This window comes from Mixophyes fleayi, chromosome 2, assembly GCF_038048845.1.
Source record: "Mixophyes fleayi isolate aMixFle1 chromosome 2, aMixFle1.hap1, whole genome shotgun sequence".
NCBI lineage: Eukaryota > Metazoa > Chordata > Amphibia > Anura > Limnodynastidae > Mixophyes > Mixophyes fleayi.
The window spans coordinates 150,379,229-150,403,739 of record NC_134403.1 but is presented as its reverse complement, the minus strand read 5'-3'; the positions used below and the strand labels follow the sequence as shown (position 1 = coordinate 150,403,739).

The window sequence follows — 24,511 nt, the reverse complement described above, 5'->3', positions numbered from 1 at the left end:
GGATGTTGATGATTATGATGCAGACAGATACCAAATTGCCTTTCTCAATTTCTATTTATATTCTAGATTATATAACGGCTGAATAGTTTTCTATTTTACTCCTAGTGGAGAGGGGATCTGATGCAGACAGATACCAAACTGCCTTTGTCCATTTCTTTGTATATTTGAATTTCTAGTTCTACAGTCTATGCAGGCTGCTTTTTTTATATTCAACTACAAGTGTAGGGCAGGGGGGGGGGCATAGATAGCTACTAAAGTAACGTGGTCCATTTAATTTCACTTTCTAGCTCCACAGTGTGTGCAGCCTGCTTTTTTTATCTTCAAAGTATTTACAAGCCTTGCAATCTAAATTAACAAGAGGTAGTGACGTGCTAGAACTCCACCCTCTATATGATGCAGAGGATAGAGGAGCATCAAAAGGCCATTCAAGCCTACACAGCCACCTACAACATAGGGAAAGGAGTGGGGATGTGTGGTGGCCGAGACTGATGGGATTTCCTTCCCTTACCTTGTCCTCCAGACACGATGCAGGTTCTTTTTTATTCGGACATCCGGTGGTCAGGAGATAAATACTTCAATGAGAGGGACAAGGATTGGTCAAATAACTTGGGTTTATTAATAATGCGGTAAAGATAATTTTGGTAAGCAACCGCGCCACTGACCCCTTCAACTCAATGGTAATGACAAAATATTAATTTGATCAACATAGAGCAAAATAGCATTTAACATATAATAATAAATCAATTTTCAGGTAAATCACTTAACATTAATATTCAACTAAAACATTTGGTGCACCAATATTATCCCTGGTAACGTTACCATATTTTACACTCAGTCCTGGGTTGAACTGTGCACAGGAATTTAGTAGAAGTGCTGCACGTGGTTGGGGCCCATAAATTACTTTTTCACGCCAAATAAGCTGATGATCTTTTGTATTACACAGTCTCTTTTGTGTGTATTCACAGACCTCTCTATTTTCTCTCCTCTCACACTGTTCTCAGTACATAGCTCAGTCTGTTTAGTGTGATGTCACAGATCTCTATACTGCTTATTTGTTTTCAGTACTTTCCTTTTTACTCACACCTCTCTTTGGCTCACTCCTTATCTTCTTCTCTTCTTACACTTACTTCACTTTTAATCTGCTTATATATCACTTTGTCCGATTTTTATTCTGTCCCTATTTTTCTCTCTCAGTCTATGCTGACACAGGGATCTCTCTCCCTCAGAAGTCTAGAACTTTCCTCTTCCCACTGCCTTCTGGGAGTTCACAGTTATTACCAAAGTTAGTGGACTTGTTGCTATGCCACAAACTCCTCATTCCTGTCACTCCCGGCAACCACCAACCACTCCCAACTGTCACTTCTCCCTAAAGAAATTTTTTTTTTTTTTTTTAAATCTTTATAAACACTTTTAACAATTAACAAATTAAATTAACAAATTAAAAACATATAGATACACCCCATGGTACTCAGATTTTGGGGCACCACAGATGCGCCTGAGTCAAGCGCACTGGAGAATGATTTCCGTGTTGTGCAAGGTTCTGCAGCCATTTGAACTTGCCACACGAGAAGTCAGTTCCGACACTGCCAGCTTGAGTCAGGTGATTCCCCTGATCAGGCTTTTGCAGAAGCAGCTGGAGAAAGTGAGGGAGGAGCTGGTAAACCATTGCGATTCCACCAAGCATGTAGCTCTTGTGGATGAAGCCCTTCGTACGCTTTGCCAGGATCCGAGGGTGGTCAGTCTTTTAAAGTCAGAGGAATACATTCTGGTCACCGTTCTCGATCCTCGGTTTAAAGCGTATGTTGTGTCTCTGTTTCCGGCGGACACAAGTCTACAGCGGTGCAAAGACCTGCTGGTCAGGAGATTGTCCTCTGAAGAGGACCGTGGCATGCCACCAGCTCCACCTTCATTTTCATCACTGTTTGTGCAGTTCCAAAAAAGAGGAACTGCCATTTCTATTGCGACCTTCTTTCTTTCTGTATTTCCTGTGTCCTGTGGTCTGTTCTGCTAAGGGCATTGTTATTTCCAAGTCATCCAAAAGTTCTAAAAAAACAAATTTATATTTATGAAAAAAAAAATATAAAAAAAACTTAATTTAAAAAAAAAAAAAATAATAATAATAAAAAAATTTACAAAAATAATTGGAAAAAAATATTACAAAATTTTAAAAAATCTAGCTTGTACTGCTATTTAAAAGTCTAACTACGATCATTCACTGTTGCTGTACCCAAAAATAATAGGTACTGCTATTAAAGTACAGTCCAGTGGTACTCTCCTGTGCCGCAGATAATTTGTAAAAGCTTTGCCGAGTGTGTGTAGTTATGTATCACAGGTTTTAAGAAGAGGCACAACACTGACAACCTGTTAGAGAAACTGAGGGAAATAATCTCTCTGTGGCTCACCCCACTTAGACTCTCCTGGGAATTTGAATAACTGCCATTTCTATTACTACCTTCTTTCTTTCTCTATTTAAAAAAAATAAAAATTGTCATTTCTATTACTACGTTAATTGTTTGTGCAGTCACAAAAAAGAGGAACTGCGCCCTTAACTGCTATGTTGGTTTTAGACGTCCATCCGGTGTCCGCCATCTGTTCCCTGGAATTCAGACCAGTTGAGGGTTTTATTATTATATTGTGGCCCCGGTACCAAATTGGGTACCGGGGCCACTCCACTACGCAGTCCAGATACTTTTTTGGTGGAATTCAGACCAGTTGAGGGATTTTTTATAATATTGTCGGGACCACTCCACTACGCAGTCCAGATACTTTTTTGGTGGAATTCAGACCAGTTGAGGGATTTTTTATAATATTGTCGGGACCACTCCACTACGCAGTCCAGATACTTTTTTGGTGGAATTCAGACCAGTTGAGGGATTTTTTATTATATTGTGGGGACCACTCCACTACGCGGTCCAGACACTTTTTTGGTGGAATTCAGACCAGTTGAGGGTGATATATCGTGGCCCCAGTACCAAATCGGGTACCGGGACCACTCCACTATGCAGTCCAGAAAGCTACCTCTGTGAAACGTTTTGGACTAAAAACAATATTGTGAGGTGTGAGGGTGTTCAGAATAGACTGGAAATTAGTGGAAATGATTGTTATTGAGGTTAATAATAGCGTAGGAGTGAAAATAAGCCCAAAAACTTGATTTTGGAACTTTTTATGCTTTTTTCAAAATAAATCCGAATCAAAAACCTTAAATCCGAACCAAAACCTTGCGACAGGTGTTTTGCGAAACAAATCCGAACCCAAAACATCAAGCAAATCCGAACCCAAAACACAAAACACGAGACACCAAAAGTGGCCGGTGCACATCCCTAATATTGATATAATGTTTTTAACCAGTGCCTGAGGGTTTTCTTTTCTTTTTTCTTGTGAATGTTGGTAGCTCGTACTTGTATTTTTGGTTTTGGTCACTGAATTGTCATTTAGAAAAGCAGGAAAATATAAGTCTGCAGTGTTAAAGCTACTTCTTCCAACTTTGCTACACTATGCACCTATTTTTCTGCATTTGAGTCTGTTTAATAGAATTGTGCACCACTTAGAACAAAATGGAGACCACTGAGGTATCTTTGTACAAGCTGTTGGGCCTGAAATGAACTTTTCTGGGTACACCATATTGGATATGAAGTATCCATAATGCACCTAGTTTTGCCAACAAGTGCAAAAACAAGACTGAATTTCACTGTACCGAATATTCTAATAAACTGGAAATGGTTTGAGGTGTTTCCAATTTAGCTGAAGTCCACAGAACCTCTTTACGCCAACAATTTAATGCCACTTAAACGGTGGCAGTAATTAGGACTTTGAAATGGGATGCCTTCCTCCATCTAAGTGAATTTTATAGGGAAGTGCTTTATGGGCAGATAAAACTATGTATTTAAAACATCACAATTTTAAATTAGGAAAACGTATAGAAAGGCACTCCTGATGCCCCTGTCATGAGTAATCTAAAATATTTATTGAGCATCAAACAACTTTAGGCTAAAACTGTAAAACTACAAATGAATAAAGGTGTGGTCCAGCTGTGACAGTCGGCGGTGCTTTTAGGTGAACTGTTGACTTTTGCACACATGGCAATTTCACAAGGTGACAAATAATCTCATAATGAAAATGTGAAAGGGGGAGTGCTCCTATGTATGGGTAGGACTATAGGCACATTTGCATCTATAAACATGTGCAGCATAACTACTGCAGAGGGAGGAAGAGGCAGACCAGTTCTGAGCTAAGCAATCCCAGCAGATTTGCCAGATTGGATGAAGATACTGTGGAAGGCAGTTTAGAATTGGTAGAGTTGGGAGAGATTGCTTCCTCTAGCAACCAGGGGAACGGTCTCTTCAGCATAGAGGGGACCAAAGTTACTTGAGGACCCAGGCAGATTGTGGTGGTAGGGGATTCAATTATAAGGAAGGTATATAGGGCAATCTGTTACCGGGACCATGCATGCCGAACAGTGTGTTGTCTCTCGGGTGCTCGGGCTTGTCATATTGCGGATCGGGTTGACAGATTGTTGGGAGGGGCTGGGAATGACCCGGCGGTTTTGGTGCATGTTGGTACCAATGACTTAGAGGAAGAAGGGGTGCTCTAAAGAATGATTTCAGGGACATAGGTCGCAAACTTAAGGCATGGACATCCAAAATAGTATTTTCGGAAATACTACCGGTGCCACACGCTAGTCCAGGGAGGCAGCGGGAGATTAGGAAAGTTAATGCGTGGCTAAAAGATTGGTGTAGGAAAGAGGGTTTTGGATTCTTAGAGCACTGGGCTGATTTCTCGGTCAGTCGCCATCTTTATTGTCGAGATGGATTGCACCTGAATGAGGAGAGGGCTGCTGTGCTAGGGGAGAGGATGGTTAGAAGGTTGGAAATTTTAAACTAGGCTTCAGGGGGAGGGGCAAGCAAGTATTTATGGGATAGACATTGAGAGTAGTAAGGAGGAATTTAACAAGAGTGAAGGGTGTGGAGAGGGGGGAAAGGGAAGCATAGCTGATAAAGAGCGACCCTTTTTAAAGCAAAAATAAATACCTAATGGAGGCAATAGACTTAAGTGTATGCTTGCAAATGCAAGAAGCCTGACAGGTAAAATGGGGGAGTTAGAACTAGTAGCAATGAATGAGCAGTATGATATTATAGGTATTACGGAGACCTGGTAGGATGATACACATGACTGGGCAGTCAACTTGGGAGGCTATTCTCTCTTCAGGAGAGATAGGGTAAATAAAAAAGGAGGAGTATGTCTTCATATTAAGTCAGAGTTAAAACCAAGTATTCAGGAAGTTATTTACAAAAATATTGGTGATAATATAGAGGCATTGTGGGTGGAAATATCCAGCGGAGGAAAAAGTTCTGGGACATTGCTGATAGGGATATGTTATAAACCATAGGTTATTAGTATGAATGAGGAAGACCAACTTATACAGCAAATTGAAAAGGCTACACAACTAGGTCAAGTTTTAATTATGGGAAATTTTAATTATCCGGACATTGTGTCACACACCGCTCTCCGGGTATCTCCACCCGAGCCGCAGTACGCTTACCCTCACAATAATTCTCCTCATTGTGCAGGCTGTCAGCAGAAGTTTGCACCTGTGCTTGCTTCACCTGTGTTTGGCCTGTCTAGCCATTGTTCAGTTCTCCTTTATAAGGCTCCTCCCTTCACCTTTTCATTGTTGTTTCTTCGAGTCTTCACCTGGCCTGTATCAGCTCCCTAATCTCCGTTGTATCTACCCCTGCAATCTACTCTGCGTGCACCGCTGCCCTCCGCTGATCCGTTCCACATCCCTGTGGTAATAGCTGTGGTTCACCATCTGCTGTATACCTGGATACCGCTGATCTCTGCTCACCTGTTTCACTCGTTGGTGGTAATCGCTGTGATCAACGCCCGCTACATACTCTGCATCCACCGCTGCCCTCCGCTGATCCGTTCCACATCCCTGTGGCAATAGCTGTGGTTCACCGTCTGCTGCATACCACTGATCTCTGCTGACCTTGTCCACTCGTTAGTGGTAATCGCTGTGATCATCTCTTACTATCTACTCTGCCTGCATCACTGACCTCCGCTAATCCGTTCCACATCCAGTGGCTCATCGTCTGCTGTATACCCTGTACTCCATTGAACGCTGCATAGATGTTTCATTCTTTAGTGTTATTTATTTCTCTGAATGCTGCCATACCACTTCTCTAATCTGCCTCACTGGGAACTTCCCTAGAGGGCCGCGACCTGCAGGGTGAACGCCGCTAAAGCCCAAATCTGCTTGCGGTGATCCCTGGTGAATACCTTCCACTCTGTTAGATTGCGCGCCATTGGGGAAGTCTAGCCAATACCAGCTGAGACAGCAGGATCTCACTCATCCTGTGTGCCGAAACCTGACACATTGATTGGAGATCTGAGACCTGTGGTACAGCTAGGGGAAATAGCATTCTGAGCACGCTAAAAGACCATTACATATCCCATTTAGTAGAAGAACCAACTAGGAACCAGACTATACTGGACCTAGTAATAACAAATAATGTAGACGTAATATCAAATATTCAAGTAAGGTAACACTTGGGAAATAGTGATCATAATATGGTCTCATTTGAAATTAATCCAGAAGCAACGGTATAAGGGATCAACTAGGACTTTAAACTTTAGAAAGACAAATTTTAATATGCTAAAGGAGTCTATAAAGAGCATAGACTGGGACAAAGTTTTTGAAGGAAAAGGTACGGAAGAAAAGTGGGCTGTTTTTAAAATGTTGTTGGAAACATACACGTATAAGTTTATTCCTATGGGAAATAAATTGTAAAATAATTAAGTCTAAACCAATGTGGCTAAATTAGAGGTCAGGGAAGAAATGCAAAGTAAGAAACGTGCATTTAAATTGTTTAAGTCTGAAGGGTGTGAGGAGCAGGGCCATCTTTTCCATTGGGCATGATGGGCAGGGGCCCGGGGGCCCCATGGGCAAGGGGGCCCCATATGCAGGGCTCTTAATTAGAATAAATAATCCTGCAAAAGAAAAAACCTGCAAAAAAAACCTTCAAGGGTCACTGAGCAAGTACATCTATCTATATCTCTATATCTATATCTGTATCTCTATACATCTATATCTATATCTATATCTATATATATATATATATATATATTTCTATATATGTAGGGGCCCCGGTGCAGTGCTTTGCCCGGGGGCCCATAATGTTGTTAAGATGGCCCTGGTGAGGAGTCCTTCCGTACCTACAAGCAATGGAATAAAACATGCAAAAAGGAAATTAGATTGGCTCAATTAGAAAATGAAAAACAAGTAGCAAAAGAAAGTAATACAAACCCCAAAAAGTTTATAAATTGCAAAAGATTAAAAAAAGATAATATAGGACACCTAAGAAGCGAGATGGGTGAATTGATATATGATACTAAGGAAAAATCAGAGGTATTAAACACTTTCTTTTCTTCAGTATTTACTAGAGGAACAAATGGTAGGAATAATGCATAAAAATGGAAATGAAACGGTACCATTAATTAATACTTGGTTGACAGAGGAAGAAGTCAAAAGGCGACAGAAGAACATTAAAATAAATAAAGCTCCAGGTCCAGATGGCATACACCCAAGGGTTCTTATGCAGCTAAACTCAGAAATAGCTAGACCGCTATTCTTAATTTTCATAGCTTCAATGTCATCAGGCTCAGAACAAAGGGATTGCCGAAAAGCAGATGTGATGCCGTTGTTTAAAAAGAGGACGAGATCACAACCAGGGAATTATAGAACTGTAAGCCTGACATCAATAGTGGGGAAACTACTGGAAGGTATATTAAGGGATAGTATTCAGGATTACTTGGTGTGCAATAAGATTATTAGTGGGAATCAGCATGGATTTGTGAGGGATAGGTCATGTCAAACTTATCTAATTAGTTTCTATGAGGAAGTTAGTGGGAACTTTGACCAGGGCAGCACTGTAGATGTGGTCTACTTAGATTTTGTAAAGGCCTTTGATACAGTGCCACACAAGAGGTTGGTTTACAAAGTAAGGGAACTGGGTCTAGGAAACAGCATTTGTACTTGGATCAAAAACTGGTTAGATAATAGGGAACAGAGAGTTGTGATAAATGGAACATTTTCTAATTGGTCAAATGTTTTAAGTGGAGTACCTCAAGGTTCCATGCTGGGGCCACTCCTTTTTAATATATTCATTAATAACCTTAGTGATGGTTTAGAGAGTAAAGTTTCTATTTTTGCAGATGACACTAAACTCTGTAAGGTAATAAAATCAGAGCAAGATGTAGATTCTCTACAGAGGGACTTAAATAAACTGGAGGATTGGGCGGCCAAATGAAATATGAGGTTTAACATAGATAAATGTAAGGTTATGCATTTAGGGATCAAAAACAAGAACGCAATCTATAAATTAAATGTAATTAATTTAGGAGAACCTATAATGGAAAAGGATTTGTGGGTGCTCGTAGACAGTAGACTTAGCAACAGTGCTCAATGTCAAGCAGCAGCTGCAAGGGCAAATACAGTATTGGGCATACATAAAAAGGAGTATAGATGCAAGGGAAGACAGTGTAATTTTGCCACTGTATAAATCGTTGGTAAGACCTCATCTTGAATATGCAGTACAGTTCTGGGCACCACTCTATAAAAAAGATAATTTGGAACTAGAAACGGTTCAGAGAAGGGCGACATTATTGATAAAGGGTATGGAGTCATTAAGTTATGAGGAAAGGTTAGCCAGTTTAGGCATGTTTACTTTAGAAAAGAGGTGTCTAAGAGGAGATATAATTACTATGTACAAATACATTAAGGGGCATATTCAATTGTCGGCGGAAATGCTGAAAATCCCACGGTCCGCGTACAATTACCGTTATTACAGTAATCGTGCACGGAAAAACAGTTAATACAGTAATTTACTCGCTGGATTTCAGCTCGCAGCTCCCTGAAATCCAGCTACATTTTACCGTATTAACTATAATAGTTTTAACGCTGCAGAACTTTCGGACAATTGAATATGCCCCTATGGGTCAATACAGAGAACTTTCATGGGAACTTTTTACCCCAAGGACTATACACAGGACACGCGATCACCCCCTAAGGTTAGAGGAGAGGAAATTTCACAACCAGCAAAGGAAGGAGTTCTTTACAGTAAGGGCAGTCAAGATATGGAATTCATTGCCAGGGAAGGTTGTGATGGCAGATTCAATTGATATGTTTAAGAAAGGGTTAGACAAATTTTTTGAGGAAAAGTGTATCCAGGGATACGACCGTTAATTAAAATGAAGGATAGTAGTGGACATAGGATAAAAATAGGATTGTAATATTGGGTCTGGGGGGATTTTCACAATTGAAACAGATTGGCGGTTGATTACTCTGGATCGATTTCAAATATAAGTGAGGGATCGCAGGAGATCCAAAATAGGTTGAAGTTGATGGACTGGTGTCTTTTTTCAACCTCATCAACTATGTATGTTACTTTATAAATGACTGCATACAGGCCAACCAAGCCCTCACTCCGGTTCTGCCAGCTGCCTGTAGCAGGTCAGGTAGTCTGCCACAAAACATTAACTTGTGTCAGTGTCTAGCCCAGTCATAGGCAACCTGATACGCTTCAGGGACCACATGGGTAGCACTCCAACCTTCAAAACAGCCGCATGATATACTTAATCTCAGTAGTAAAAACAATACATTTAATCAAAGAATGCGGCACCAATCTGTAATAACCTGTGAGTAGGCATTTTAAACAAGTTTTACAAGCTATAACAAACAAATCTGACAATAAAGCAGCATAAATGGTACCTCCACGGCATCGCCTGTGATGTGATGCGGCCGCCTCTGCGCTGACTCGGCCGCATCTCATGTCATCAGATGCGGCCGCCGGTGAAAATGTGGTATATTGCATCCGGGGGCGGCCGGACAGCCTACCCCCCGGCCCTAATAGCAGTCTGACTGAGCGGCCCGGGGGCTGCTGCCCCCCTGCCCAGCCTGCCCCTGCACATAGAATTGCTGTGATGTTTCTTCTGTGACTTTTGCAAGTTACATTTATGCTTTAAATCTATACAGTTGCAAACTCAAATGTTTAATAGTTTCCAGGGACATTTTGCAGTTTATGTGCTTCTTGTGTTGGTGAACCTAAGCACATCACACGCTAAACTGTTTTGACAACCCCTGAAGCACTATAATGCCAACATGTTACATTCAGTGAATTTATTTATAACATACTTATCTGCACTCTAAATATTACGTTTCAACGAAAATCATTATATAATGGCCAAAAAATAAAAATATACAATAATTACATATGAGAGACTAAACATGATGTTTATTGTACAAATGGTCAATACTGAAAAGCGGGGACATATCTATAAAATAGGGATTTTCCAAATGTGAAAAGTGCCCATGTTGTGATATTGATGCTAGAGCTTTACCTTCATTCATTCATTCAGGATAAAGCCAGCAGAGTTTAACCATGATGAAGAGGGTTTTCAATGACGGCTGCAGCACCACCCAGGCACATCCCAGCTGCTCCCGTCACACACAGTCACACATTACACGCTGACATGTGCTTCCTTATAAGGACATTGTGAGGGGCAGGAAGTAGCTTCTGGTGTAACAGAAAATAGCTTCCTCCTGCACTCACATTGTGTCTGAGATCTACTTCTGAATTCCAGGTAATGTCTGTGTGATATTAATCATATTATCAGTAATGCACAGCTCTTGTTGTGTTCCTCACTGTGTGTGTCTCTACAGGGCGAGGCAGCGCTAAGGTCGTGCCCAGGACTCGGCATAATGCAGGTGAGAGCAGACATAGCAGCTAGTCACAGCCCTCGGTGCCCATCTCAGCTGTTGTTCCTCTTTCTGGTGCCTTTTCAAACATGCTAAAATATACAGAATCATTAGTATTATATTTAGTGAAGTAGAGTGGCATGTTACAGAGAAGAGATGTCTTAATATTAAAACTAAGTTTTGTTCTTTTTTACTTAACTTGTTTATATTCTAGTAAACAAATATGTAATGTATTTTAGATATATGTTTAAGTAGTGCCTAGAGTTGGCTACATTTTGTATTTCAAAATGATTGATTTTGTCAGTAAAAAGGCAAGCCAACATCCCAGTGAACTGAAAAAGATGTTAATTATATATATATATATATATATATATATATATATATATATATATATATAAAGGTGTCTGTTTATTAAAGTCTGATCAGTCATTAAAATTGAGAGAACAGCAGTTTTCTCCGTAAAATGGCCATTGCACAATTTATGGAGGGTTTAATGCTGTCACCTGTCATTTTCAATGGGATCCAGCTGAAGCCTCTCTGGATCCCTCACCCATGGAACTGCTATAAGCATGCGCATAGCTCTTCCTCTATTCACAAACACAGTGCTAGGCTGCTGGTAAGGAGGGACATCGCCGGGGCTTACAGAACAGAGCTGGCTGCATGAATAACAGTGGTGCTTCATTATGCATGGCTGTAATGTGCAGCGATTCATAATGATCATCAATGTACTGTTTTAATAAATAGACCCCCCCAAGAATGTTGTAGTGTTTATAGTTTTAGTCTGGCTTGTTTGCTCTTTGTGAGGTCTGGTGCAAAAGCATTGATGTAAGTGATATCTGTCATCATTGTTTATTTATAAAGTGGCACAAAACTCTGCAGCACTGGACAGTTGGTATAAAAATCATACAAAAAGTGTCGTGTGTGTGTATATACAGACGGAACAAGAACATACCACGTTGAAGGATAGAGATGTGAGACAGAGGGTAGGAAGAGCCCTGCTCATTAGAGCTTCCAATCGCTGTGAATATGCAGCTACCAAAAATTGGACATTGGAAAAAAATGCAGTATTTGATCCATTCACTATGAGCACAAACTGTCGGCTAAAGAGTAGAGCAGCAAATATGCCTGTACTCCAGTATAAAGCTATTCCTAAATTCTATAACCTCTTGCTCCTCAAAACTCATGTCACAGTTGGATCCTTTTTAATTAGAATTTTTTTCTTTTAATGTATGCCACCTTTATGGGAAGTAAATATATTTCCACCTTGCAGTTGTATCATGCTCCTGACAGGAAAATATCACCTCTGTGTTTAGCAATTATAAGATTGTGCTGACTTCCCCTTAATAGCTGGTATTCTGTTTGTGCATGGTTAAAAACTACAAAAAGTTCAAGAAAGTCTATTTAATTTTAGGACCCCAATGCAGACACAGAGTGGAATGATATCCTGCGTAAAAAGGGTATCCTTCCTCCCAAGGAGACACCAAAGGAGGAAGAAGAGGCAGAAGAACAAATTATTAAGCTGCAGTCAGTTGGTGAGTGCTTGGGAAAAGAAAAGCTCCAATACATGGCATCAACTTTGCATGCAGTATTTTGGTGTGTGTTTTTCTCTTACAACAGTGAATTTTTAGATTTCTTATGTCCACATTGTAGTGCCTAGTATACCTGCAGAGAGTGTTCCCATAAATGCATTAGAATTATGTTCGTAGTATAAGCAGGCCTGAGACCACCCTTTAGCAAGTAATCAGACATTTGTTTGTATTAGTTGAATGTATTCGACTGCTCAAAGATAATATCTGTTCGTTAACAGCAGGGCTGAACATTGAGAATAAATAGTAAGTCCTGATGACCAGAGAATGAATGTCCTTCTTTCATGAGCTATACTTTCTTCAGCTTCCCCATCCCCTATGCTAGGGGTATAGGGGATGCTGGGTACTATAAGAACTGGTCTACTCCTGGACACAGCATTCTACAATGCCATATTGTTACTGCTGACAAAGGCATGCTGACCGGTGACATTACCATGATTTATGAGTAGTATACAAAGACATTTTAAGCTACTTAAAAAAAAAAAAAAAAAGACTAAACACACAGTAAAACTTGGTACAGAACAAACTGAAGAAAATAGTGCAGACAGTAAAGAGGGTAAGAAAACATTCTTTAGATACATTTACTAAAAGGAAAACGGGGAGGAATAGTAAAGCTAAAAACTTAAAGGGATAGATACCACATAATTTTTTAGGCTGTCTGCAAATAATTTTATTTGCTCTTTATTTACTATGGAAAATTGAAAGGGGTTAGTTACACTAGAGGGGAAAGATATACTCTACTGTACTGTAGACACAGATATATTACTTATCCTTTCTCCAAATTTACATGAATAAGTCAATTGGTATGTATGGAATGCATAAAGTAATGTTTGCAATGCCATTAAGCGAACATTTTAACCAATTACTGTTGAATGTTGTAATTTCTGGTGAAATGTATTTTCACTATGCAGAACTGTCAGCAGTGAAAAATATGATAACTGTAGACCTGTGAGTCGCTGGTCAGTAGAAGGGAAATTATAGAATTGCTTTTAAAAATAAGAATTGCTAACTATTTAGAGTCAACCAAAAACAATATTCTAAGCAACCTGGGGTTGCTACTGAGAAATTGTTTGTGATTAATGAACATTTGGATTCATTAAAAGCATGGGTGTCTAAAATGATGTATTATTCAGAAGACAGATCGAGTATTGCATCTATTGATGTCTAAAGAAAAATGTCATTATTTGTTAATGGTTTGGTTCCTGGACCAAGTGGCCTCTGACTTAGCATTTTGTAATTTGAGACCTTCCTGCATTCTCATTTTTTTAGTGAAAACGTATGAGGACATGACTCTGCAAGAGCTGGAGGAAAACGAGGACGAGTTCAGTGAAGATGATGAGAGAGCCATAGAACTTTACAGGTGATTATTTCTAACAAAGCTATACTCCTAGTCCTACAATTGTTTCCAGTCATGAATGTAATTATAGCTGTGCATATAAATGCGTGGTGTAACATGTGTATTTATGTAATAATAGGTCTCATGCGACGTTGAATTTAAGTCAGTTTAGCATAAATTGAGCGGATTTGTACTGTGTAAGCCCACAGATAACGCAGATGTATGCGCTAATCTAGACTTGCGTACTATGACTTTGCGCATCCTTTCAACTTGATAGGGGAGTGAAGGAGCATCTAAATGCAGCCCGGTAAGCACATACTCACACAAGTGCGGCTCATGCGGACCTGCAGAAACACATATTTACACCAATTAGGCGTATGTTTTCCTCTTGCTAGAGGGCAGGTGCAATTACATGCCGATGATGATGATTTGGCATAAACCAGGTTCATGTGCTGACTATGTGGAGCCAGATGATTGGTTATGGTAAAATACATGTGCCTATGCAGCTAACCTAGCACTAGGATCAGTTAAAACAGCTGACACCAAAGTTAAAGTGTAACTAAACCCAATAAAATGTGTGCAGTAGAGGAAGTTAAAGGTAATTTCACACATTTCCTTGGAAACCTGTTTATCCAGAAAAATAATTCAAATGTTGTCCAAAGCACGCTGCCATCTTTTTATTTTTAGTCAACCCAACATCCCAATTCACCAATTTGTTCCGATAGGTAGTTCTTACGAAGAAGCTTCTCTGGTCTGTAGGGGGAGGCTCCAGTGAAACACTGAAGCATGACAATGATATTGGTTGCTCTCATAGAGCTTTGATCTAATGAACAATGCTGTGGGGAAACACTGTAGGCTAACCATGAATGACCGAGGTAAACATCTTGTAATAACCATTCTATATTTTTAGCTGTATTATGATGTGTGATTGTCTGTTACAGGCAGCAGAGGATGGCTCAGTGGCAGGCAACCCAACTAAAGAATGTGTTTGGGGAAGTGTTAGAGATTTCTGGACAGGACTATGTGCAAGAAGTGACAAATGCTAGCAAAGATCTCTGGGTGATTTTGCATCTTTACAAACAAGGGTATGTCTTTATAACTCATATTTTCTACTATCACACCTCTGCTAAGGCTTAACTCAAACAAATAAAAACATCACTTAAAGGACCAATAAGTATCTTCATGTTTCTTGGCTCATGGTGATGATTACGCCCGGCAAACCAGGATATACTGTAAAAGGGCTTACTTGGCCAGGCAGTGGTTGCAGAAGGATAGAAGAATGCTATATGAGGATATTTTCATACACATGATCTTTGACTACAGTATGCCAATTAAGAACTCTGAAGGGCATATTCAATTGGCCGCGTTACTGTTAAAAGTAACGAGGCCTGCGCATTATTACCACTATTACGGTAGTTCTAACGCCGGCTTTTTGCTCGCATCTCAGGGAGCAGAAAGCCGGGTTAAAACTATTGTAATAACGGTAATAGTTTTAACCCGGCGGTACTTTGGGGAGAATTGAATTCCCCCCTGAGAGAGGCCTTGTACTACCTTAAATTCTTAGGGGCATATTCAATTGACGGCGGGATCGCCGAAAATCCCGCGCTCCAGAAATATTACCGTTAATACGGTAATATCTCGCTGGATTTCAGCTCGCAGCTCCCTGAGCCGCGAGCTGAAATCCAGCGAGTAAATTACCGTATTAACGGTTTTTACGCTCAGGATTACCGTATTAACGGTAATATTTTTGGAGCACAGGATTTTCGGCGATCCCGCCGTCAATTGAATATGCCCCTTACAGTGAGGTTGATAAGAAAGTTGCATAGAATAACAAACACATTATTTCCTGTCTTTGGAAATATTTACACAGCTGTAACTGATACATATCCCTTGTGTGACAGTAAATAGAATTTTTAACAGAAACTGAAAAGGGAATTTAGTAGAGTGACAATTGTAGGCGTGTGACCCATTTCTCAAAAACTTACTATGACATAGGATTTGAATTTCTAAAGTTATGTTAATTATTGTGAGGTTTTTTTGTTTTTTTTAAAAGGACATGTGCAACTTTGGGGGCTTTTTTATTTATTTTTTATTATTTTAAATATTTAACAGTAGATTATGTACAGGGCCAAAGGTAAGGCCTCTGCTCCATCATTTTACCAATGATGATAGAATTGAATTATGAGATGTGAAAGCCATTCGGGCTGCACAACTCATTCTACTTACGTGGGCGAAGATAGGTTACAGTGCTAAGGTTCTGATTTTGTTATATCTGGGGCACATGAAGCCTGTCTGATTATGTCAACCAATAAGAGCAAACTAAATTTATAAATGCACAAGCCTATAAGACTGGAGATATGTGTGTGATGACAATGTTTTAAATATATTTGATCACAGATTTCTCAGCTATCTCTGCTTTGAACTCTTTTAAACACCTCTACCAATTTCTAAAAGTATTTACTTTCATTCATTTTTTATTTCTAGAATTCCACTTTGCACTTTGATAAACCAGCACTTAGCTGGGCTTGCCAGAAAGTTTAAAGATGTCAAATTTCTGAAATCCATTTCTACAACATGTATACCAAACTATCCTGACAAGAACCTACCCACTATTTTCGTTTACCGTGATGGTGAAATCCGCGCTCAGTTCATCGGACCGCTAGTATTTGGTGGCATGAACCTAACACAAGATGGTAAGTGATGGCTGGTGACCTTGTAGGCTACATTCTGCCTCTTAGATTTGGCCAGGTTAAAAAATATTGGCACACAGCTTAGAACGACTTCTAAGGGAAAACAAACTAAACTTTTTTGTTTGCTTGTTTGTTTTTAAGGAGGTTTAAAGATAGATGTGCTTTAAAGTGGCTCTAAACGAAAAGAAATCCTTTGATGTTTTGTAGATAAGCTCTTCACACTTTTGGCAAGAAGAGCAGCCTGTTGTCTTCTGACAAGGCCACACCAGGCTGAAACTGTACTATCTGCTGGTGTATGTTCTGTGTCAGCAGAAGCCCATGTCATATTGTAAAAACCTGGTGGGTGATTGCATAACTTGCCATGTTAATGGAACTTTACAGAAGTTCCTTCACCTTCTTGAGTAAACTGGATTGCATATTTATGGTAAACTACATCAAGCATCACTATTCACTGACTTTTTTATGAGTACAGTCTTCTTAGCAGTGATGTGTATACTGTTGAGCAAAGTTTTTCTATTATTACAGTCAAACCTTAATTTCACTTTCTTGGATCTTATGTTTTCTTGTATTCTACACTTCTTCCATCCTGGCTCAGATCACAAAGAATCTCTCTTCCTTTCCTCTTGAAGACTGCAGTGTGGTCTCTGTTTGGTTGAGGAGTGCTGGGTTTCAATTGGTCATTAAGTGTAATTTAATCCTGGTTGCTCAGCCAATCAGAGTTGGACATCGCTCACAGGCTAATGCTCCCATACCAGTTAGAGCACACACTGCCACTGGAAGTCTGCCCTTTTTTTTTTTAGCAGATATCTTGGGGTAGATGGGGAGGGGGGTTGCAGGCCTGCTGCAATTGGTTTTGGTTAATTTTTTTTTGAGTGCCTGGTGTTCCCATGAAGGGTATAGTGTTTTCTGTCTTTCATGCCAGCAGTGTTATAAAGTTAGTGCTTCATATGTGTTTTTATTAGTAGTGTGATGAGTTGAGTGTTTTTTGTTGTGTGTGTGCACTGTCACTGGTATAGGCTGATTAACAACTACATTTATAATTAAGTTGTAGGTGTTTGTAGAAAAAAAAAAATTCTTCCCACATTTTACACAGGAGAAGATAAAATCAGGGTTTGACTGTACATACCTTTCGATGCTGATATTATTTAAGGGATGGCACCACAAATACATGTCCAATTCAGTGAAGCCCAAAGCTTATACACTGCAAACCTTCAAGCTTCTTATAACAATCACATAAAACTCCTCTCTGCAACTAGCAGACTGTAGAAGACCCCAGTCCTTCTATACCCACAAGATGCTCTCCACTCATTATAGTATTTTGTGAACCATAAACCTTCAAATGTAGTCTTTCAGCTTCAAGAAGTGACACTATTTAACTAAGAGTTAACTAAAGTATAGTTTATTAAAACTTTGATTAGGTAAAGGAAATCTAATTGGGAGCTACCCTTGCTAGTGTAGTGTATATTTGTAATAACCGGAGTGTGTGCGTATGTGTGAACAAAAATTTTAAGAAATGTGTGTGTGAGCTCAGAGTGCCTGAGTTTAGTAGACAGATTAAAACTAAGGCAGTGATATAGTGTTTATTTGTTAAAATAAAATGTAGTCAAATAATTTACATCTGCGAAACATGATGACAAAGCGCTCTCTTCTGTTACCACAGAATTAGAATGGAAATTATCAGAGTCTGGCGCCATCAAGACAGAACTTGAGGAAAACCCCCGACAACAAATCCAGGACCAGCTACTGACTTCAATCAGGACTTCTAATGCCACAAACAAAGATAGTGATTCAGATGAGGACTGATTTCTATGCATTTTATTTTTGTTTGATTTTTTTTTTTTTTTTTTTTTTATATATTTTATTCTAAAATCTACCAGTGCTTTTTGAAGAATTGTAAACTATGAGCTAACTCTTGCCTCTGTTGGGGTTATCCAGCAAGGATAACCAAGAGGAATGTAATACTAATGTTTTTCACATACAACTTGAAAATAAAACCCCTGTCATATAATAACTAAAAACAGATACCAAATGACACATCTTGGATAAATATAGCGTAATGAACTCAAATAAAAGTTTGAGTTTTTGGAGTCCAGTGGCAAAATGGGCCATACATTCTAAAAAAAAAAAAAGAAAATGTTAGACATGCAACATTTTTAAGGATAAAACAGGCTCACTAATGACATTCAAGGTTAGGGATGAAGGCCACAGAATGATTGCAGTAGATAATAGTAATTTAGCTATAATAGCGTTACCAGTGCTAACTAAAATAGCACCCAACTAAGACACTTCACTTGTCCCCATGAGTGACAAAGGTCAGGAGACAATCACTTGCTGCTGGACTTTCAGTGGGACCAGCTCTATAGTGTTTTAGCTATTTTAAGTTTTAAAGTGCTGGTCTTACTTGTACAAATAGGTCAACAAATGGCTGAATTCTCTCAATACTCCTTTAGTAATATAAGCAGTTTATGTTGGAATTTTTCAGCCCTGTTTTCACACTACTCCAGTTGTGCCCTAAACCATTTAAGGTTAAATTGTGGAGATTCGGTTTACAGCTCATGTGTACTGAAGCACATGGGACCTTGTTAATAAACTGATCAACCCTACTTTGCTTCACATTTCTTATATAAAGGCACATTTTACTGAATATCTATGTACAGTCTAAAGTATGTCTTATAGATCGTGCTGTGTTGACAAAAGGTACTTCCCTGTATGACAAATGATTTTTTAAATGGTTTCTTTATGCATTATTAATGTGTCACCTTCCACTCTTCAGAGACACTGTAATAATAATTACATTGATTTTACTATTTATACTTTTTCACCACTGGTTACAGTAATAAGCACACTGTCTGCATGTTCTATCCACAGCGTGTCTGGCAGATCCTTGCAGACAGCAATGTTTTGATGATTTGGTAGACCCGCATCTTCACTGGGCTCCCCGGCTTCACAAAAATGTACTATATTTTTAAAAGCAAATTATAGGGCTTGACTTTACTTTGTGATAAGGCTTTTGTCGTGTAATTTGGAGCACCGTGCCTACAAATTACTACACTGTATTTTAAAATGACCCCTATGTTCACCTGCACTGTCCCTGCCTTTTCACTCTTCATTAAAGTGTATAGCACTGCTTCTGCCAGTGACTGTAGGAGGAGACCCTGGTCATATCTATGTATATGACATTATCACTGAGCAGCAGCAATTATGAACTTTTTTGACTACAGGGGTTTCTAAATGCGGTGGCTAAATATTAATAATCAACATAAGTGGCATTGTTGATCATGCCAAACATCATAATTAAATATATTAAAACTATAAATTAACTTGCAGATTATTAAGGCGGGGTGTTATGAATATGTTATGCCCATATATTGTATCAAAGAGTTGTAAAAATAATCCCTTCAAAAAAATAGAGCATATTTATCCTTTAACTACAATTTTGTATTTCACCGTTAAGTTACTTTTCTAACACTATTATTTATTATTGCTTGACATTTCCCCACTATTATCCAAATTCAGAAAAGCTGCAAAACTGTTTGTGAATATTATGTGAGTTATTCCAAATTCGAATTAAAACATGAATGCTTTAACTATACAATTCCAAAGTCTGGTTTACATATTGCTGCATTTGTTGTTAATTCTAGATGTAATCCGCGCCAATATGGCCATTGTATTGGGAATGTATTTGTCATGTTCTATTCAAAATATAGTCCCTTCAATACAAACACCATTACTTATGAGCAGAAAGGTCATGACAAGGGATCTAAAAGCTGCATTACATTCTATGGAAAAGATTTTCACCAGCCTATGATAGCCTAATGGTGGTTCATCCTCTCACTTTATATGTAACTAACTTACTTTTGGGAAGGGCCATGCCAGTTTGTTTTTTTTCCCATTTATGTCATTTTTTTTTTAATACTACTGATATCTGTGCTGATGATCATCATCATTGGCACGTACATATCTGTGCTTCATACTTACATGTGCACACCCTTACTGTACTTTAGTTGTACTTGCACACCTTCAATCCTTTTGTCTAGGCATAGGGCAGCTAACTCTAAAAATCTAAATTCTTACCCCTTGATAAAGCACTATTCTAAGCCACAAGAGATGGACTAATATTTTTTTAAAAACATAGAAATTTCAGCAGATAGGCAGTGGGTGGAGCTGTATCCCTTGGCTTTTAATTAGGAAAGACAATAGAGTTTGGTTGTCCTTTTAACATTCTTGTTATATAGTATTACCAGGGGATGCATTTCTATGAAAAGCAAAACATTCTCATTAAATATAAACAGGTCTACAATTAGAGCAATTACATATGCCATGGAAAACGGACCTCAAAAAATAAATGATCAACATTTAAGGCAACGAATTTGCTGGAGATTTCTTCGAGTTTACAATGTGGTACTAAAACGGATGTAGCACTTAAATATTTTAGATATCTGCATGTATTAATATATATATATATATAAAACAAAATCATGCAATTCACAATATCTTACATATATAGGTGTATATTTTAAATAACAAATTCAACTAAATAAACTTATGTCTAATAACCATAAAAAAGGCAAAAGAAAATTCAGACTTATATTCACCCATCATCGACATAAATTATAAAACCAGATTCCTGCAGGTCTACCCCTTCCCTTTGAAGAAGGAGGGAGGAAATGGGGGAGCTCCACGGTGAAACTAAACCTTTTTTATAGAGCTTAAAACAGTTAATTAAACATGTACCAGACATGTCAATCATCTCCATAGCACAAGCTCTGCTTGTAAAAATATTTTGTTGCACATATATATATCTTTAGATATAATAAGGTGAAATATTGAATTAAAATAGATGCTTCATTTAGATATTTTACATATGTATTAAACTAATGATCCTCATATTTTAATCTAAAAACGTATATATGGAAATCAATGCAATATCCTCTAATTACTGTGGTCCCTTCCATCAATTTCTTGTGGAATACTAGCTGCTTAATTCGCTGACTAGTGAGCTGCTAAAGGTTAGTGGCTGCTTATTGCCTATTCAGGGGCCAAGGCAGAGTCCGATATAGCTTATGCCCAAAGGGTAGGCAAAAATTATGTCCATTAAAATGACATTACTTACGTAGCGTAGGGTATATTTACTAAAGTGCGGGTTTGAAAGAGTGGAGATGTTACATATAGCTACCAATCAGATTCTAGTTATCATGCATTTAGTACATTCTACAAAATGACAACTAGAATCTGATTGGTTACTATAGGCAACATCTCCACTTTTTCAAACCCGCAGTTTAGTAAATATACCCCAGAGAGTTGTTTTTTGGGCAAAAGAGAATTGCATTACGTATATTGTTCACCAGGGGCTAACTCTATTGGATCGTTACTGTAAATGTTCTAAATATTTGTTCATGGTTTATTCAATATGTTTTTCATAATGTTTCTCTATCCCCTTCTTCTTCATTTTACCATTCTATTTAGGGGGGGGGGGGGGGTTTGATGCTGAGGCTGTGGACGTTTACCTTACTTGCATATTGATGCAAGTGAATATTTCATGATGACATACAGATTTAGAGCTGGCCTTGAAATAAAACAGGTAAAAATATAAATACATTAAATGACTCCTAATGTCTGAGGTATCAATATTCCTTAGAAGGGGTCACAACTGTTTTGATTACTTCATGCTGAAAATACAAATGTGGCACATGTCCTCTTATTATGGAGGCCATGGTTACCTTGTGCATTTTCACTCATTATTCCCAAATATATGGTAGTGATTACACACATGGAAAAACCGGAGGTGTAGCTATTATATTTATTAAATAACTTTACTTTTACTGTTAACAAACTATAACAGGATCCTAAAGGATGTTTTGATTTTGTTTCAGTTAACATTCATTCAACTGTTTATACTGTTTACTTACCCAATTGTCCACGCTAACATAGTTCCAAGATCACAGACTAATACTAGGTGGTGACTTTAAGGCTCTTCTAGAGCCAGTAATAGACGCTTCTTTAAGACATTACCATGTACCATACTGTCTTCTATGGTCTTTTAAACAGTCTTTCATCAGCTCCAGATTGTTAATTGCTACATACCACTGCATCCCATGAATACGATTTTGGTTATTATCCCTACCCTTATCAGGCTTATAGACATACTGATTACTTTTTCTTCCCACATTATACAAAACAAAGATTTGCTCTACTATCTTTTCCAGAGAGCATTCTACACACATGGATATGGAGGATTAAGGATGAATCAAGTAAAGATCCAAGTTCCTCGGTTAGTCCAACTTCTACATACATCATTTGCAGATAATAAGACACTTAGGGGTAAATTTATCAAGCTGCGTGTTTGAAAAAGTTGAGATGTTGACTATAGCAACCAATAAGATTCTAGCTGTCATTTTGTAGAATGTACTAAATAAATGATAACTAGGATCTAATTGGTTGCTATAGGCAACATCTCCACTTTTTCAGACCTGCAGCTTGATAATTTTCCCCTTTAGTATATCCCCTTCCAAATTATGGAAAGCTCCCAAATGCGCATTAAAAGGGACAGATATTCAATTTGTTGCAGAAGAAAATATGCTCTGGCTGATTCAACTGCCCAAATTCATACACTAGAAATGCATTCTGTAGCTAGCACAACCAAAGCGCTGTTACCTCAGCTTACTGAGCTGTGTCTTAAATGAAAAGCTATGGTGACTCACTCTATGTCACTCACCGGACTGTGAGTGCCATTTCTCCTGTGTTCAGGAACCGTGGCCGTCCGCCATCCTGAGGGTCTGCGCATGTGCAGCCCTTATTAAACCTTCAGTACCTGTTGCTTTTAATTGATTGGATGATCAGGCAACCCTCCCTATTTAAACCACCTGTGATCATTACCTGGTTGCCTGATCTTGGAGTCTCATTCCCCATGAGCCTCTGAAGGTGTTCCTGTGTTTCCTCGTGTATTCAGCTCCAGCTGATTCCCGTCTACTACGTTTGTGGTTTCCAGACCACTTCAACTCTCCTGTGTTCATCGTGCCTGCACTCAGCTGATTCCTATCTGCTACTGCTGCCGGATTCCAGTCCGCCTCAACTCTCCTGTGTTCATCGTGCCTGCACTCAGCTGATTCCTACCTGCTACTGCTGCCGGATTCCAGTCCGCCTCAACTCTCCTGTGTTCATCGTGCCTGCACTCAGCTGATTCCTATCTGCTACTGCTGCCGGATTCCAGACAGCCTCAACTCTCCCGTGTTCAGCGTGTCTTCCCTCCGCTACTTCTGCCGGATACCAGACAGCCTCCACTCTCCCGTGTTCATCATGTTTCCAGTTTTACTTACTACTGCTTCCTGAGTATTGCTCCGTTGATACTGGTTACCTGCCGTGCGCTGCACCAACCTGATTACCGCTTCCATCCTCCGGTGGTCTCTCCTCCTGCCGGCGTTCAGCCGTTCAGGTATCCCTGCACGTCTCACTGACGCGGTATGCATACCTTCCATTGACTTTGCTTTTGTATTGCATATCCGTCTGGACTGTGTTGTGTTCATCTCCGGAGTCTTCTATCTACTGAAGCTATTATGACTATTGACTTTGTGTCCTATTACCTGGATCGCTCTAGTGATTTTGTATACTTCAAGCAGCGCTTGTCAGTTATTATTGTATTGTGGATATCATCGTGGGATCAAGTTCCGTGTGCCCCGTGTATCCTCTGCATTACATTCATCTCCTCGTGCCCCTCCTCACATATATATAGCAGTGGTACAACTTGCTGACGCAGACCACTGACTCCTGTTTCCCTGTGACACCAGTTTCTAGTATCCTCTCACATAAGCAGTGGTACAGCTTGCTATATGCAGACCACTGACTTCCCCGTGACCTACTTGCACCTGGAATCCTTTCCTTCACTATAGACAGTGGTACAACTTGCTATACGCAGACCACTGACTCTCACTACCTCCTCGCTACTCCTGGACATTCCTCCTCACTATAGCAGTGGTACAACTTGCTGCACGCAGACCACTGACTCTCCTCACGTTTACTTGTCCATCTGGTTCCTCGTGTACATTCATCTACTCATTACCAGTTGCTGCTAGTCATAGACTTTCTTTGAGCATTCTCTCACCATCTGCTGATTCTCCTGTTCCGTTGTCACCCTGCTACCAGAGAA

General features: G+C 39.2%; 1 protein-coding gene across 1 annotated transcript; it reads left to right on the top strand.

Moving 5' to 3' along the window:
- Window positions 1-10,541: 10,541 nt before the first annotated feature.
- On the top strand, window positions 10,542-18,971 carry PDCL3 (phosducin like 3). Its single transcript, XM_075200242.1, has 7 exons — window positions 10,542-10,641; window positions 10,721-10,765; window positions 12,168-12,288; window positions 13,612-13,702; window positions 14,620-14,763; window positions 16,163-16,371; window positions 18,029-18,971. The coding sequence occupies exons 2-7, from the start codon at window positions 10,760-10,762 to the stop codon at window positions 18,169-18,171; spliced, it is 714 nt and encodes a 237-aa protein (XP_075056343.1). The 5' UTR covers window positions 10,542-10,641; window positions 10,721-10,759; the 3' UTR covers window positions 18,172-18,971.
- The last annotated feature ends 5,540 nt before the right edge of the window (window positions 18,972-24,511 follow it).

Coding starts and splice junctions, on each gene's coding strand:
- PDCL3 (XM_075200242.1), top strand. Junction 13,703..14,619: donor AGAGCCATAGAACTTTACAG/GTGATTATTTCT, acceptor TGTCTGTTACAG/GCAGCAGAGGATGGCTCAGT. Junction 14,764..16,162: donor TTGCATCTTTACAAACAAGG/GTATGTCTTTAT, acceptor TTTTATTTCTAG/AATTCCACTTTGCACTTTGA.